The sequence below is a fragment of the Microtus oregoni genome, unplaced genomic scaffold (genome assembly GCF_018167655.1).
Source record: "Microtus oregoni isolate MIOR12 unplaced genomic scaffold, Mior012 000005F_ref0000423, whole genome shotgun sequence".
In the NCBI taxonomy this organism is placed as follows: domain Eukaryota; kingdom Metazoa; phylum Chordata; class Mammalia; order Rodentia; family Cricetidae; genus Microtus; species Microtus oregoni.
Window position 1 is genome coordinate 63,911,326 of NW_024543064.1, and position 17,691 is coordinate 63,929,016.

The 17,691-nt window shown below is 48.9% G+C and overlaps 1 protein-coding gene, 1 non-coding gene and 1 pseudogene across 2 annotated transcripts in view; 2 read left to right on the top strand and 1 right to left on the bottom strand.

The window, feature by feature from the left end:
• Positions 1-1,049: 1,049 nt before the first annotated feature.
• Positions 1,050-17,691, top strand: part of Ttc39b (tetratricopeptide repeat domain 39B) — a 112,354-nt gene continuing 95,712 nt past the window's right edge. The window contains exon 1 of the mRNA XM_041651309.1: positions 1,050-1,220. Coding sequence (XP_041507243.1) covers positions 1,179-1,220 — 42 coding nt within the window. The 5' untranslated portion in view covers positions 1,050-1,178. The remainder of the gene's footprint in view (positions 1,221-17,691) is intronic.
• LOC121448929 lies at positions 10,671-10,789 on the bottom strand. Its single transcript, XR_005974400.1, has one exon. It is a non-coding gene; the product is annotated as a 5S ribosomal RNA (ribosomal RNA).
• LOC121447950 lies at positions 12,199-13,350 on the top strand (annotated as a pseudogene).

Here is a 17,691-nt window from a genome sequence, read left to right on the forward strand (position 1 = left end):
TCGTCTGTGTCCCACTTCTTAGTGTTACAGAGAAAGAGTGAGACAAAACATACATGGGCCCCAGCTTAGTAGGGCTGGTACATGATTAGTACTCAGTTAGAATTAGCTTGCTGTGTTTATGCTTATAGATTGTCAAATGGTGTTTCATAAACTAGATACTGTATATGCAAATGGCTGCATACAACAAGGGGGAAATAGTGATGGATGAAGTTTGGCTTCTACTGGACACCACAGAATAGGGATAGGACATTTTGGGGTGCTCTATATGAATGAGGTGTTTTATAACACTTGTCACCAAACTACACCCTTAGGGGAATTTAAAATAAAACCGACCCTCAACTTTAATATATATCTTTAATTAATATATATTAACTTTTCCAGTTGGATTGCTCAATTATTTTGCAAGTTGGAAGCAGGAATCGATTTCTAAACAGTCAACAGATAATGGAGAAGGCACATGAGACAGCATCCCTAGCTTCATGGATCATTCAAGCACGAATTCCATCCATTTGAATTTACAAAAAGACAGAGTGAGAGACGCTGTAGCAGGAGTAACCTGGACCTGGTTTTGGAGACGCACAGGGCTCTGAGTTACACCGATGCCTTTGCTTCACAAATACAGGCAAACAGAGCTCCTGTCTCTTGAAGAGGATGCTCTTCATCCAGCGACTTGGGCATGTGATGTGTCAGATGCCTCCAGGTGACCAGTGACCCGTGGCTGTCCTCTAGCTGCATCTGCCAGACGCGCTGCCCTCTGGGCGAAGTAAACGCGCTGGTTCCAGACGAGGGACCAGGTGGACCGCTAGCCACAGAGGGAGCGCAGCCACGACCTTGTGCTGTCAGCTCGGCGCGCTGCAGTCTGGGCGCCAGGCTGGTGCAAACCCCTTGGAGAGGCGGGTACCCCAGAGATCCTTTCCTGAGCGCCCGCTGACTCTGTTGGGTGACTCCGCCCTGCCGAACCCGGTTGGCTGCTCCCTAAGGGACCGCGCGCGTGGGCGGGTTAGTCAGAGGCGGGGGGAGGAGGGGGGGCGGGACGCGGGACCCGCGGCTCCGGGGCCAAATCGGTCGGCTGGCTGGGTCGCCCGGTTCCGCTTCTATCCGCGCTGGGCTGAACCCCGAGCCGAGAACAGAGCTGGTTCTGAGTTCCCTGTGGGCGAGCGGCCGCAGCTGAGGGGAACATGGCGCTCGTGGGCAGCCGAGTGGAACTGGACGCCGATGAGGTGCGAGGACAGGCAGAGGGGGCCGGTCCGGGCGCGGGGTCGTGGGAGGGATGCGGAGACCCGCAGGGTCCCAGGCTGGCAGGGAGGGTGGGCAGGCTGCCCTTCACGCCTGGGAGCGTCCCGCGGGGCCGGGCAGCGCAGCCCGGAGCCGGCCCGAGCCTTCCTGGACCTTCTGGGTATTTTGCCGGGCCGTTCTGAACCCGACTGTCGTCTTCCGTGGAAGTTCCGCGGGGTGTCCGCCGGGCGGGCGGCGCAGGGCTGCCTGATCACCCCGGGGCCGAGGGCCGGATCCTCAGTCCCGAGGCTCACCCCGGAGGCCGGGAAACGTCCCTTCTGGTCCAGAACCAGCGGCCTCGCCTGCCTGGGCTACCGAAGTGACCCGCCGCGTCCCCGCGCGACGCCGGGGTCTGAACGCTCTCGGGCGGGGGCGCCCGACCTGTTGATTCGAGCGCTTCCTTCTGCACTCGGCGGCTGCGGGGAGCGCGCTCTCAAGAGTTGAGGGTCAGGCTCCTGCCGCCGCTGCTGCCATTTTACCTGAGTTGAATTTTTACAAGTCGTGGCCTGAGAAAGCTTTGGTTTCAAATGATGCAGTAAGCGGGGATGATCTGGAGGAGGCGAGTTAGGGTTCTGTCTTTACTGCCCGGAGATCCGGGTAACGAATAAATGTCGTGCTTTAAATGTTGGCCTTAATAAGAACTGGTCAGAAACCGAAGCGCAGATCTCTGTGTTACTGACGTTTAAGGCGGCGATCCAAAGCTCCCTTATGACCTGCGTTCAGTGAGGGCTCAAGACCACACGCCAAGGAACTAGCGCTTGTCTAGGACATGGATGTGTTGCAGGACCTTCTAACTACACACAAGGCAAACAGTGAGATAGCATATTTGGTACTATTTTCTCCTGTGACGACTTATTTATATCTTTAGGCTGTATTTTTGGTATGACCTGTTGCCTGCCGGACGTTTTTAATTTTACAGTCCTAGATCTTTTCTGTAATCGAGGTAATAACAGCTTTACGGTACTCTGACCGTCTATCACTTCCTTAGAAGTTTCTATGGCTCCCTCTTGTGTATACATTAAATATTCATGCCCTTGGCATTGTCGACTCTCTATAGTGTGGTCTCAGTTGCTTATACCAGGCCTGTCTCCAGCTGCTTCCCCATCCCTAATCAGTTTAATTGTATTGAAAATGAAGGGACAGTCCCGAGCCCGGTGTTAAAAACCTGTAATCTCAGCACTCAGAGGGCCAAGGCAGGAGAATCACAAGTTCAAAACTACCCAGGACTACATGGTGAGTTCAGGCCAGCCTGGATTATACCCTCATCACTAGCATGTGGTTTTTTTCTTCCCCAGTAAAGGAAAAACAAACAAACAAACAAACCAAGCTCAGAGCCTCTCATAACTGTGGAGTGGTATTTCTGACCCCTGCCCACTTTTGGGGAAGTGCAGTAGGTGTTAACTGGGACTGTCTTGGCATAATTGAGACAAAGGGCACTTGGTGTCAGCTGCCAATTAAAAAAACAAAGCCAGATGACTCAGGAATGGAGAGGAGATGGCTGGTGGATAGGGCTTCAGCTCGTGTGGAAGTTAGGTTTCAGAGCAGCCTGGTACAAAGACTTGAATATGTGTTTGTCGAGTGAATGCGTGACTGTAGGAAAGACATGCTTTGATCAGGCCTGAGGTTTTGCCATATCATTGATTGACTATTAAGTTCCTATTTCATACTAGGTATTAGTCTTAGGTGATGAACAAGGCACAAAGAAACTCTGTTCATGTCAAATCTTCCTTAACTCCTCATGTATGTGTGCAGGTATGTATGTGTAGAGGTATGTTGGCATAAATTTATCCACTCTTTACGGAGTATTGACCCTGTGCTTAAATTTGGTTCCTCAGAAGGAGAAGGTTCAGTTTTGGTTGCCTAGGTCTCAGAGTGGGTAGAGAGATACGTCCTGTATGGAAGAACCCTGTTTAGGGTGGGTAAGCTGGCGTGTGTTAGGGTGTTGTAGGAGGGATTCTTGAGATACTGGTAAAAAGGCCCTGATTGTAAGTGGACTAAAGAACCCACCCCGAGTGTACACGGCTGCCCTTCTGCTTCACCGAGTGTGTAGAACGAAGCAGCTTATCCAGGGGTCCATACCCTTGGGAAGGAGAGGGGACAGTGCCGTGTGGCTTAGAGGGCACTAAGCTCTTTGTCTCATTTCTGTGCATGTGTTTGGGCATTAATGTGCCCATGGTCATTTGTCCATTGTCATGGCAAACACCTGATTATCACAGGTGCCAAGCTAGTGCTGATTGGGAGAAACTGCGGAGCCTAAGACAGAAGGGGCCTCGCCCGGCTCTGGTGACCTTAGTCAGTTTCCTGGTCTTGAGGTATTAGGGCTGTAGATATCTGAATGTCTAGTTTTGTTTTGTGGAGGGGGTTTTGATGGCGAATACTATGGGAATCCTTTTTCTTCCTAAGTAGCCAATAGTGGTGGGAAAATTTACAGTCTCCCTTGGGTGGATTTTGTTTTTGAAAACTGTTTTCTTTTCTTTTCTTTTTTTTCTTTTTCCTGAGACAGGGTTTCTCTGTGTAACAGCTTTGGCTGACTTGGAACTTGATTTGTAGACCAGATTGGCCTTACAGAGATCCACCTGCCTCTACCTCCCAACTGCTTTGCCACCACCGTCTAGCTTGAAAACGGATTTCTTTTTTAGTTTATTTAACTTTATTTATGTGCATTGGCAGGAAGGTATGAGATCTGGAGTTACAGACAGCTGTGAGCTGTCATGTGGGTGCTGGGAATTGAACCTGGGTCCTCTGGAAGAGCAGTCAGTGCTCTTAACTGCTGAGCCATCTCTCCAGCTGTGAGAATTGATTTTTAAAATGACATTTTTAGATTCTACAAAGAGACATGCAGTTACATTTCTATTATTACACACTTACTGGAAATGAACAATTTGTGTGTGTATATATATATATGTATGAATAATTTGATATATTGCATTTTAAATTAAAAGTTAGTCAATAAATACAATAATTAGGCTATTAATAGCTTTAAATTTTGGATTTAATGTTTACAGTTTTAATTTTTCTATGTTTACAGTTTTAATTAGTCATCTTTCTGAGCCTATTATTGAGTAACAAAATTAAGCCATACATGTTCTCTACCACAATACATACAGAGAATTTTATTAAAACTGTATGGAAGATACAACTAGGAAGACATCTAAAAGGGCTACTTAGGGGCTGGAGGGATGGCTCAGAGGTTAAGAGCATTGCCTGCTCTTCCAAAGGTCCTGAGTTCAATTCCCAGCAACCACATGGTGGCTCACAACCATCTGTAATGAGGTCTGGGGCCCTCTTCTGGCCTGCAGGCATACACAGACAGAATATTGTATACTAAATAAATAAATCTTAAAAAAAAAAAAAAAAAAAAAAAAAAAAAAAAAAAAAAGGGCTACTTAGGGAAGTGATCATGAAAAAAAGTTGAGAAACACTGAATCATGGGAAGAAATGGCTTATGGAGGGTTTTCATGGCCTGTTCCTAATGTGTGTGGGCCTCGCTATGACCTCAGATTAGTCTTAACCTCTTTGGCTTTAGCAATCCCCTTGTCTCAGCCTCCTAAGTAGCTGGAACAACAGCCATGGGCTTCCAGCCTGCCTTCATGGCCTGAGGTTTTGTTGTTTTTTTGTTTTTCAAGACAGGGTTTTTCTGTAGCTTTGGTGCCTGGCCTGGAACTAGCTCTTGTAGACCAGGCTGGCCTCGAATTCCCAGAGATCTGCCTGCCTTTGCCTCCTAAGTGCTGGGATTAAAGGCATGCTCCACCTCTCCCAGCTCACGGCCTGATTTTTAACCCCAGAGATTTTTAACATTTGATCTGATCTAGAAAACCCTGTCTTGGAGATTTAGAAAATGGCAAGTGTACAGCCATGGAAGGAGAAAGGCCTGAGCTAGTGCTAACTGTGAGAAATTCTCGTTCTCAGCCAGCGACAGACTTGGGCCACATTCTGAAGTGAAGACTCCCTTTCTTTCCCATGGCCCCATACTTTCCTGTCTTTCTCTCCATCCTCAGGAAGTTCAGATTGTGGGGTTGGTGGCGGAGGAGCAGGAGGCTGTTTCACCAGGTCACGTGGGTTGGGATGAAGCCTGAGGTAGAACAGAGGTGTGGGGTTGGAGTAGGGAGGTTATTGCAGGGCCTGATCAAGGAGAGCAAGGAGGAGGACTTGGCTTGGGGCAGAGGTGTGGGAGAAGGAGCATGCAGTGGTAATTCTGGTTTCTGTGCAAGCTCGGGTTGGGTGGAGGTGGTGGGAGGTAAGCAGGAGGATTCATCCCATTCCTATGGGTGGGGAGCATAGACAGCAAAGGGGGCAGCATCTGGGGATCCTGGGCTTATGATAAGGTTGTTTATAACCCGTAAGGCAGATGAGTGGATGGAAAACAGCATCAGTTACCTTCAGTCCAGCTCAGGTTAACAAGCCGCCCTTGTGGGGAGATGCTGGGTGTTGACCGTCTTTGGGGATTCTGTTTCCTCAACAGAACTTTCCCTGGTGTCCCCGGCCCTCCACAGACTTGGGTACCCACTTCCCTCCTTTCAAGTTGGTAGCACAGTTGTCCTCCTGTGGGCAGGTGTCAGTTCTTCCAGGTGGCTTCTGCCTGCTCAGTTAGACTCTGCCCATGCGTCTGTTGCTAATGGTCTTCAGCGGGAATCCACGTGACTTCTCGTTTCCTTCTGGAAGTCTATGGACAGTTCCGCATCCCTGCCCCTCTGGGGCCCAGGAGTCAGTCTTGAGTGGAGTCTCCCAGTCACTTCACTTTTGCTGCCAGGCCTGTGAGGCTTAGGCAGGGAGGAGCAAGAGGGGAAAGCACGCCTCACCCCCCCCCCCCCCATTGTCAACTCATTTTCCATCCTGGGCCCAGTGAGTCTGGGTTTCCTCCTAAAGCTCTGGATCTCTGCACCATGATGGTCAGACAGCCAAGTTGGTGAGGTCATCGCACCTCTCTGAAGGGGCTCTTTCTTGTGACCAGTACCTTGGCTATTATGCTGACACTTGTGTGGGCCTACATATTTATTTAAAAGTATTTCAGTAAATGATACATTGTTAGTTGGTTCTTCCAGTAACTAAGAGATGGTGCCCTTTGTCTTGGGTGGGATGGGCTAGGGCTGTGAAAGCTCTTTCTCTCTAGGTGGGGCTCTGGGGGTGGGGCGAGTATGGCTGAGCTGAGAACCACAGGGGAGGGACACCAGCCTGGACTGGGGACACAGTGGACCGACCTCTCTGGGAGAAGGTCAAAGTTCTCATTACAGGATGAAGGAAGGTTATCTGTAGCCAGGATTTGGTGGTCCTGCCCCCAGAGGGAAGGGAGGCCAAGGCGTGGGTTCCAGACTGAGACCCTGTCTAAGGGCAGCGACTTAGAACCCACCCTTTAATCCTGTGGGCCAGATCCTTAAGGGCAGCAAGCTGTTTGAAACGCATGTGTCTGTGAATTCTTTCCAGTTTTGACACCTCATCCAGAGGGCTTGAACAGGGCTTCAGAGGTGGAATTTCAGTAGCCATGCGGGAGCTGAGAGCCAGAGGAGAGCTGTGGTGGATGCTAGACTCTAGGTGGTGCGGCTGTGGCGGAGGGCACCGGGGCTGTATTTGGCCAGGTTCTGATAGGATAGGCCTTGAGCTAGTTTAGAGTTTAGCTAGTTTAGCTTACCCTCCCCCCTTCTCCCCGCCTCCAGTAGGGAGATGTGTGGTTCTCTCTGTATCTGAGGATTGTTTTTTCTTTCTACTTTTTTTGGGGGAGGTGGTTGTATATGGGGCTTTTTTGTCTTCCTTCCTTCCTTCCTTCCTTCTTTCCTTCTCCCCCTTTTCCCTCCCTCCCACCCTCCCTCCCTCTCTTTCTTGTTTATTTTGTTTTTAAGACAAGGTTTCTCTGTGTAGCCCTGGCTGTCCTGAAACTTGCGCTATAGACCAGGATGACTTTGATCTCAGATTTGCCTGTCTCTGCCTCCCAAGTGTTGGGATTAAGGGTGTGTGCCACCGCCACCACCCAGCTATATGGGACTTTTAAAGTTTGAGTCAGTACTCCTGTAGATATTGCCAGCCATCTCCAGCATTATTGCAGTATGTGTTTTCCTGTACCAAAACATTGCTGAAGACACTTTATACAATCCCCAAGGAAAGAGCAGTGGTGGCGATACCTTAGAAGTGGAAGGAAAGAGCAAGCTGGCATTGTAGCAGTGTTCTGTGGAGTCTGATGGTTTCACCTTTCGAGAAAGGAGAGTGTCAGGAAGTTCAGTAATGTGGAGGTCGGATGGGAAAGCCAGGCCCAGAACCCAGCTGCTGCCCACGCCCTCAGAAGCCAGCACTAGAGCACGGTTGATGAGCACCTGGTGGATTGCTTTGTACCAAGTGATCCCTGGGCTTCTGGGAAAGGGCTTTGCAATCAGGCCTCACCATCTTCCTCCTCCGGGGCTCTCGTTCTTTCCAGGTCAGCCTCATATGCCTGCGATATGGGAACCTGAGCGTAGTTTCCTGTGTGCTCAGTGGCTTGAGACTGAGTGGGAGGAAGGGACAAACCTCGGCTGGCCCTGCTGCCCCTGCCGCAGGTCCTCATGCTGGCCCTGTCCCAGAGACTGAGAATCGGGTGAGATCGGGTGAGGAAACACAGACAACCTGCCTACTTCCTCAGACGAGTCTGACCCTGCCTGGGTCCTTGCTCAGTCCCCGCAGGTTGTAGTCAGGAGCGCTCTGCTCCTGCTCAGGTTTCCAGGAGAAGGGGTCGAGAACGGAAAGTGAAAGTAAAGGGCGGGGCAGTCATTGCTGCTTCCTGTTTGGAAACAGAAACCCTTGAAGACTGCCCAGGAGGGTGGAGGTGTTCTCCCCGTAGGGGCACAAGTCTGCAGTCCCAGCTACTCCAGAGGCCTCTCTGGACAGGAAGCGATTGGTACCGGGTCGCACAACTGTTGAAGGCAGAGCAGGATAATTCTGAATTCAGTGTCCCTTCCACTAGGCCAGGGGCCTGAGAACCCCGTGCCTACTTTTGTAACGCAGATGTCACTTACTTTTGTAAGTAAAATTTTTTGGGACAGCAGCCGTGGCCATTTGTTTAGATGCTGCCGGTGGCCACTTTTGCACCACACTTGAGCACCTAGTCCTGGGTGGTTTCTAGGAATGTAGTTTATTTATAGATGTTGTAGAGCCTATGATTAAGTTTGCTTACTTCCTAATTACTTAGATTTCAGAATCTAGGAAAAACTAGTCTGACACAGCCTGTCAAGTGGTGTATGCAGACCTAGAGTAGCGTGGAAGCGGGTTTGAACCTCTGCTTGTACAGCCTTGGGTAAGGCGCTTAATCCCCCGGTTTCTCCATCTTAAGGATGCCTCCTAGCTGCGAAGGTGTAAGGTCAGGCAGAGCTGTAGCACTGGGCATGACCAGTGCTGGCGCAAACGCTGGCTCCTGGCACTGTCATTAAGAGCAACAGTTAGGCTTTCTTCTTCCAGACCCTGCATGAGCCACAGACCCCACTGGGGGTTCCCTTGGTTAATGCAGTTTCCTATTAGGGTGATTCCCAGGACTCCAGGTGAGAAAATGGTGCAGATCTACCATCCTTATGCTTTTCTAAGGGAGAAGAGTGAACTCTGTTCTAGCTCTGTCCACCACTGACCAGTGTCAGCGTGTGTCTGCAGGGGAAGTGCGATGCTAGTCATCTGGGAGCGGTACCTGCTCTCCCAATGACCTGTAGGTGGAAGGTGGGATAACTTTGGTTGCTCTGGATGTTGCATTGTATAGCCCCTCTTTCAGTTGGTGGACGTCAGTGTTGTTACAGGGTTCTCATGCAGTGCCTTTTTAAGGAGCGAGGATTTTGAAAAGGCATGTTTCTGTGTGGTTACTTTTTCCGCTGTTATTGAGATGGTAACCACCTCCTGGAGAGCAGAGATTCGGTTCTTACAGTTCTAGAGAGTCTGAGATTCAAGACTGGGATGGATGCTTGCTGTGTTAACATGACCAATAGCATCATGTAGGGAAGGAGCATATCATGGAGAGAGTGAACTCATGTGAACCAGTAACCTGTATCCCCATATTTTTTAATAGCAGCGCATAAGATTGAACTCAGGGCCTCATATGTGCAAGGCCATATCCAGCTCAGCCATATCCTCAGACTAATAACCCATGCTGATAGTTACTAGCCCGTTACTGCCAGTGAGCAACCCTCACCTATAGTAATCAATATTAACCCATTCATGAGGCTTTTGTCCTTGTCTTAGTGTTCCATTGCTGGAAAGAGAAACCACGACCAAGGCAACTTCTGAAAGACAGCATAATTGGGGTTTGCTTATAGGTTTAGAGGGCTAGTCCATGATCATCACGGTGGGAAGCGGACAGGCTCGGCACTGGAGCAGTAGTGGGGAGGGTTATACCCTGATTTGTTGGCAGTAGAGAGGGAGAGAGAGATACTGGGCCTGGCATGGGCTTTTGTTTGTTTGTTTTTTTTTTTTTTTTTTGGTTTTTCGAGACAGGGTTTCTCTGTGGTTTTGGAGCCTGTCCTGGAACTAGCTCTTGTAGACCAGGCTGGTCTCGAACTCACAGAGATCCGCCTGCCTCTGCCTCCCGAGTGCTGGGATTAAAGGCGTGCGCCACCACCGCCCGGCTGGCATGGGCTTTGAAACCTCAAAGCCCATCCTCCATGATAGATTTCCTCCAATAAGAACACGCCTCCTAATCCTTCCCAAATATCTCCACTCACTGGGGACCAAGCACTCAGACACGAGTCTGTGGGGCCGCGCTCATTCAGACCCCCACACCCACCCTCATGTTGTCATCACTCTCTGAAGACCCCACGTTTCAAGACAGTTGCAGTAAAGAATACAGTAAATGGAGGCTGGTGTGGTCTACAGAGCTAGTTCCAGGACAGCCAGGGCTGGGCTACACAAGGAAACCCTGTCTCGAAAAACAAACAAAATAATACCAGAAAGCCCAATGTGCCCACTCTGGAGGACCATCTTCATCTGTGGAGTTATAGTATAAGAGGTTAAAGGGTAAAGGGAGTGGTGTGTAAGGGCTCTTGGGCACTGGAGGGCATTCTGGATTCTTGCTCTGCCCCAAAGCAATGTACCAAGCTAGACTGTATGCCTCAAATTCAAGTCCATTCTTACCTTGCTTCTTAAAATTGTCTGGGCTTCTCATTGCTTTTGAGGTAAAGTATGATCATTTTATCACGGTGGCTCAGTGGTCCCCACACTTGAGTGTGCACAAAAGTCTCCTTGCTGGAAAGTGGGGATTCCTGAGTTTTCACATCAGTGAGTTTTTTTTTTTTTTTCTTTTGAGACAGGGTTTCTTTGTGCAACCGTCTTAGCTGTCCTGGAATTCACTTTGTAGACCAGATTGGCCTCAAACTCCCAAATGCTGAGATTAAAGGCATGTGCCAATACTGCCTGGCTCTCACCAGTGATTCTTTTTTTTTTTTTTTTTTTTTTTTTAAAGCCTACAGCACCCGGTATTCCCGGGCGGTCTCCCATCCAAGTACTAACCAGGCCCGACCCTGCTTAGCTTCCGAGATCAGACGAGATCGGGCGCGTTCAGGGTGGTATGGCTGTAGACCTCACCAGTGATTCTTACTAGGTCTGGGGTGAGTCCTAGGTGCTTGGGTTGCTCATGTGGGCATCAGCGTTCCAGTGTGCTTATTGCTCCTTGTCTCATGCCCCTAGACTGGTCCTGCCTCACTCCCGCCTGTTCCCTCTGCAGTTCCCATGCAGGCTAATCAAGTCTGTGGCTCCCTGCAGGCACTAGCACACCCACAGTTTTCTCTACTGGCCCCCCAGCTGTTAGCAGTCTCCCTTTGGCCCATTTATTGTGGCATCATCCAACCATGATGGGATGTGTCCTGGGGTTCAGCAGGAACTGTGGCCTTTCTTCCCCTTAGAAAAAGTGGTTCTATAGTTCCAGTGGCAGGGTGTGTCCTCTGCCGGGAATGAGACCGTCCCTCCTGGTTGGACTTGTCTGTTGTGTGATGAAAGAACCTGACAAAGGGAGACAGGATTCCGAGTTCACAGCCATCCTCAGTTGTGCAGACAGTTTGTGGGGGATGGGATTCGGAGTTCACAGTCATCCTCAGCTGTGTAGACAGTTTGTGGGGGATGGGATTCGGAGTTCACAGCCATCCTCAGTTGTCTAGACAGTTTGTGGGGGATGGGATTCAGAGTTCACAGCCTTCCTCAGCTGTGTAGACAGTTTGTTGGGGGATGGTATTCAGAGTTCACAGCCATCACTAGCTACATAGATAGGTTAAGGACAGACAGCTTGGGTTACATGAGACCTTGTCTCAAGAACAATCACACAAGCAAGCAAACAGCCGACCACCTGGCTTTATTGAGCTGTGATTTACACATCATAAAGTTTACTTCTTCGCCCCCTCCGTGTGGTGCTAGGAATCTAATCTGATCTCTCAAATGTGCTGGGCCAGAAAGCTGTAGCTCATACCTTTTGTTCAGGGACTTTTGTCTTTTAGTAAATTTAGAGTTGTGTAACTATCTCCTCAATTCCACTCAGCTTTTCTGTATCCCCCTTTCTTCTTAGTTTATTTTTAACACTTAAAATGGTTAGAAAATGAAAATCCCCAGGTGTATTGAAACTGAGCACCTGTTCTGTGTGCAGAAAACAAAGCAGACTGGAGTTCCGGGTGCGTTTGGCTCCGGTTGGGTAGGCACAGATACTGTGATGTCACCAGGAGGCTTGAGGGCTTCGTGAGTTACCGCTGCCCACGACGGGAGAAATGTGTTCTGTTTGCAAGAAGACATATATAGGTGATGAGGATGACATTCACCCCCTAATTCCCTGTTCATTCCCTGAGGCAGCTGCGGCTTAGCCAGCATGTTTAGGTTTCACTTGGAAGGAAGCACAAGCAGTCAGACTTCTAAGCTCTGGCCTGTTTAGAAAACTGGATGTCGCCTCTCCACGCTGCCCCGGGATGGGTCTTGATTCCCGACATAACTTAAAGGGAAACTTACACAATGTCCGGAACCCATGATGTCCTGCAGATGAAAGAGGAGGATGTCCTCAAATTCCTCACTGCAGGCACCCACTTAGGTGGCACCAACCTCCACTTTCAGATGGAGCAGTTCATCTACAAAAGGAAAAGCGACGGCATCCACATCATCAATCTGGAGAGAAGCTGGGAGAAGCTGTTGCGTGCAGCTCGGGCTCTTGTTGTCATTGAGAACCCTGCTGATGTCAGCGTCATCTGGGCAGCGAGCCGTGCTGAAGTTTGCTGCTGCCACGGGAGCAACTCCGATTGCTGGCCGGTTCACCCCAGGGACCTTCACTAACCAGATCCAGGCAGCCTTCCGGGAGCCACGGCTTCTAGTGGTGACCGATCCCAGGGCTGACCACCAGCCCCTCACAGAGGCGTCTTACATGAGCCTGCCCACCATTGTCCTGTGCAACACAGACTCACCTCTGCGCGGACATCGCCAAACCGTGGAACAAGGGAGCTCACTCAGCAGGCCTGATGTGGTGGATGCTGGCTCAGGAAGTACTCCGCATGCGTGGCGCTATCTCCCGTGAGCACCCATGGGAGGTTATGCCTGATCTTTACTTCTACAGAGACCCAGAGGAGACTGAGAAGGAAGAACAGGCTGCTGCTGAGAAGGCCGTGACCAAGGAGGATTTTCAGGGTGAATGGACCGCACCAGCTCCTGAGTTCACTGCTGCTCAGCCAGAGGTGGCTGACTGGTCTGAGGTGTTCAGGCGCTCTCAGTACCCATCCAGCAGTTCCCTACTGAAGATTGGAGTGCCCAGCCAGTCACTGAGGATTGGTCAGCAGCTCCCACAGTGCAGGCCACCGAGTGGGTTGGAGCCACCACTGAGTGGTCCTGAGCTCCTCTGCAGACACCTGAGCAAAGGAAAAAAAGGTGGAAGGAAAATAAAGTTCCTACAAGCTGTAAAAAAAGAAAGAAAGAAAGAAAGAAAGAAAAAAAAAAAGAAAACTGGACTGCCCTAGCAGCTAGTCTCAAGGAGGACAGAGAGTCAGACAAAATTGCCTGGATTTCAGATTTGTTCTATTTCAAGCAAGGCATGTGGGCAGGAGGGAAGAACATAGGTGGGCTTGTAGACATGGGTGGGCTTCTGCTATTGGCTGAGTGCTCTTTGGGCCCCTCAGTGGTGTCCTCATCAGCCCACTGTGGACCCTGATGCTCATCTCAGGTCGCTGTGTGTCGCCCTGCCAGATGGCGTCTGGCATAGTCATAGACTTGATTGCACTCCTGGTTAGTAACTAGGTATCCGTCTTGCTTTTTACAAATGCATTCTTACGGCAAGGGTTTTGTAGTGTGGGATAGGCTGTAGTAAGTAGCATTGTTTCCAGTACTGCAGGTAGCCACATTGTTTGTGCTGGCTTTGCATATTAATTTGCTTATAGTAATTTAAAAATGTACATTAAGTAGGAAAGAGTTTTGTATTTAAATTCAAACAGCAGTAAAAGTCTGCTCGAAGAACTGACTTATGCTGGCTAATTTTGGTCACTTTGATACCAGTTAGAGTCATCTGCGAAGAGGAAACAAATTAAGAAAATACCCCAAACAAAACAAAACAAAAAACTAGGCTTTAATGTGTAAAGCCTGGCGGTGGTGGCTGTGGTAGTTCACACCTTTAATACCAGTACTCAGGAGGCAGAGGCAGGTGGATCTCTCTGAGTTAGAGGTCAACCTGGTTTACAGAGCAAGTTCTAGTACTGCCTGCGCTACTTGGAGAAATCCTGTCTTGAAAAACTAAACCAAACAAAGAAAATGCCTCTACTGGATTGGCTCGTGTCCAAGTCTATGGGGCATTTTCTTGATTAATGATTGAAATGGGAGAGCCCAGCCCACTCTGGGCAGTGCTACCCCTAAGCAGGTGGTTCTGAGTTGTATAAGAAAGCAGGCTGACCAAGCCAGTAAGCAGTCTTGGTCTCTGCGTTAGTTCTTACCTTGACTTCTCTCACTGATGGACTATGACCTCTAAGCTCAAGTAAGCCCTTTCCTTCCTTGAGTTGGTTTGTCAGTGTTTTATTATCTCAGGACATAGCTCAAGTCAGGGAAGCAAGGGAAAGGTGTCCTGAGCCAGTTTCCTAGCTCATAGAGCTAAATGAGGCAGTCGCAGCTTGTCTCCTAGGTAGGTGTGGACCATTCATGCATGAGCTTGGCTGTGCTTTGGCCCTAGAGGTGTGGCTTGACCACGCCCATCTTCAGCCACTTGCTTATTTCATAAGTCATACACATGGCCTTTTCATATGACTTTTCTAGGTAGAACCATGGAAAACAGACTTCCCTGTTTCCTCCCATCGTCCTTCAGCTCAAGTATGAAGTTAGTTTGCTTTGGGTTTTATTTACTAGGATGTTTGCGTTTAAGAATTGCTATTTGAGTTGCTTGAGTTTCATTTAAAAAATGGTCAATGAGAGTTTCCAAATATTTCTGAAATGGCCTAAGCACATTTTTGTTGTTCTATACTGCATTTTTATGTGGTGTTCTTAGCGTTGACTGTTATAGAGTCAAAACATTCAACTCTGAAAAGTGCTGAAGATGTCCAGTGTCCTGCAGAAGCAAATATTCAGCCAGAATTTAATTCTTTGTAGAATAAGCACATTCTTCTCATTAGAGAAGACTTTGTTTTCATCTTTATTTTTATGCTTTTAAAAGTACGTTCATGTTTGTGAGTATTTTGTTTGAATGGATGTCTGCCATCATGTCTGCCTGGTGTGTTTAGAGTTCAGGACAGCATCAAATCCCCTGGAACTGGTTTAGAGGTGGTGGTGAGCCACCATGTCGGTGCTGGGTAGAACCTGGGTCCTCTGCAAGAGCAACAAGTTCTCTTAACCGCTCAGCCATCTCTCCAGCCCCTTCATCTTTAATAAAAAATAAGATTAGGTGTATGCTCAAGTGCTGTCTTTAAGCAGGTTTTTAAAAAGTGATTTATCGATCAATGTTTGATTTGCACTTCTTTTTGTTTATCTATCTGTATATCTGGTGTTGCATACAGATATCTTGGGCAAAAAGGGGTTGTCAGTAGAGACAATTTAAGAAGCCTCCCATCTGAAAGTACACAAGTCCGTGTGAGAATGAGGGTCTGTTTATCACGTGACAGTGGGTTAGATGTGGACATTTTAAAGAACCCTTGTTCATGTGCTGAAGACCACAAAGACCTGGCTCTCCACCGAGGCCGCTGGAGACTGCCATCTTTTTCTAATTTCCTGAAGCAAACAGATGGGTTTTAAATAGCACCACATACCCAAAGGGAGCCTGGCGTCAGCTTCCTCCTCCCTCTCCACCCGCTTGCCCTTTCTCCGCCATCCGCCGCTGCTGTGGAGTTGGTAGCATGGCTGATTCTGCTCCTCTGTGCCATCACTTGGGTCCCCTCCTCAGTCCTGTGCTGGGGTCTGACATGGCCCCGCCGCTGTGCGAGCGCCCTGTTTGTATCTTTGCCTTCTCTGATCTGTTCTCCACAGTGTCTCCCCTATCCATTTCAGACATTGATTACACGTTTCTTCCCAGTGTACAGACTTTCAGTGACTGTCCATAGTAATTAGAAGAAAGCCATGCTCCTTGTGACCGGAATAGTTCTGCTCTTTCTTCTTCCAGCTGTCTCCTGCCATTCTCTGCCTCTTTCCCCCTTGGTGTGCCAAGTCATTCCCTACCACAGTGCTCTTGCGTGAGGCTTCCTGACCTAGCTGACTCAGCCGTGACCAATTCCTGAACGTCCCCTCCTCACCACATAGGTCATATTTCCAAAGAGGCTGTTTTATGTCACTATGACACAAGCTAGAGCCACCAGTTGAGGAAATACTTCTATAAGATGGACTGTAGGCTAGGATGTAGGGCGTTTTCTTAATTAGGGTTTGAAGACCAACTTCGTTGTGGGTGGGGCCACCCTTGGCCTAGTGGTCCTGGGTTCTATAAGAAAGCAGACTGATTAAGCCATGGGGAACAAGCCAGTAAGCAGCTCCCCTCCACAGCCTCTGTGTTAGCTACTGCCTCCAGGTTCCTGTTCTGCTTGAGTTCCTGTCCTGGCTTTTTTTTAACGATGGGCTGTAATGTAGAAGTGTAAACCCTTTCCTCCTTCTGGTCTCGGTGTTTCATCACAGCGATGATAACCCTAACTGAGGCAGAGGCTTTGCCTGGTCCCTATCTTCACATTGGCTGGGATCTTTTCTACACAGCGCTTTGTTTTCTTAGCTGTGGTCATCATCAGCATGATCTTGTTTGTCTACATCCTTTTTGTTGTCTGTCTCTTCTATCTAATTTTCATTTCAGGAAGCAGCAGTTGATGTAGTTAAAGGAGGAAATGAGGTACTGGAAGGGCGACAAGAGTGTTTGATCTAGGCTCTTGCTCATAAGTCATGTCAGTCCTACCTGGAATTGACCCCCCCAAGGGAAGACCCTGGTGCTCTGGGCTGTGTTCCTTAGCTTTCTATTTTTTGACAAGATATCTGCCGTAAACCATTAAAGGAGGAATTGTTTATTTTGGTTTCAATCCGTAGTCAGCTGACTCCATTGCTTTTTGGGCCCCTGGAAAGCAGAACATTCTAGTGGGGAGATGTGGTGGAACTGGTCTCAGGGTGACCTGAAGCTGGGGTGCAAGCGAGAGAACGCTCCCTATGGAGTGACTTCCCTCCACAAGCCTCCATCTCTTACAGGCTCCGCCACAGCTCGGTGGTACTCATGTTGCCAGCACTGCCTTTGAGCATCGAGCCGTCAACATACGGACCTCTGGGGCCATCCAGGACAAAAGCCATGAGTGCCTTCATGACATTCTGCAATGAGCTAGAGTATATTCCCAGACATTGTTGTTGACATAGTCTGTTCTCACCTTGGCAGCAGGAGAAGCCAGAAAGGGGAGAAAGATGGCTCCGGCCCTCTAGGTGGCCAGTGTATCTTGTCGGAAGGAATCTGTGGTTTGTTTTGTTTTGATTTGTTTTGTGTTTTCAATATTTAGCCCTGGCTAGCCCCGAAACATAGGTTCCTCTTTCCTCCAGTCTCCACCTCCAGAGTCTGGGATTACAGGTGTGTGCCCCCTGCCTAGTATAGATAGGTGTGTTAGCAGGTGGAACCTAATCCACTCCCAGGCATTTAGACGAGTTGAGAGATTAACTACTGGCTTGTGATAAAGTCAACTTCAGACAGCAGCAAAGCCAAACACTCTCATGAGGGTTTGTAAGCCGAGTGCAAGGAAGCCAAATCAGGATGGCTCTGTCCTAGGTGCTGAGTCTAGGGGCATATTTGGGTGAGGCATAAGGTAGTCCTGTGAGCTTACATGCTCTTTTTCCAGCCAACTTTTTTATTTTACATTAGTTAATAAAGTTGTTGTGTGCATATGTGTGGGAGTCGCCAGTTCTGTCCTTTCATCCAGGAACTGAACTCAGGTCTGCTGGTGCGGTGACAAGCGCTCATCTGTTACACTGTCTTGCTGGCCCGCACCATAAATTTCTTAGTAATTGCCAAACAAAACAGTCTCAGTGCAGTGGAGAAATGGA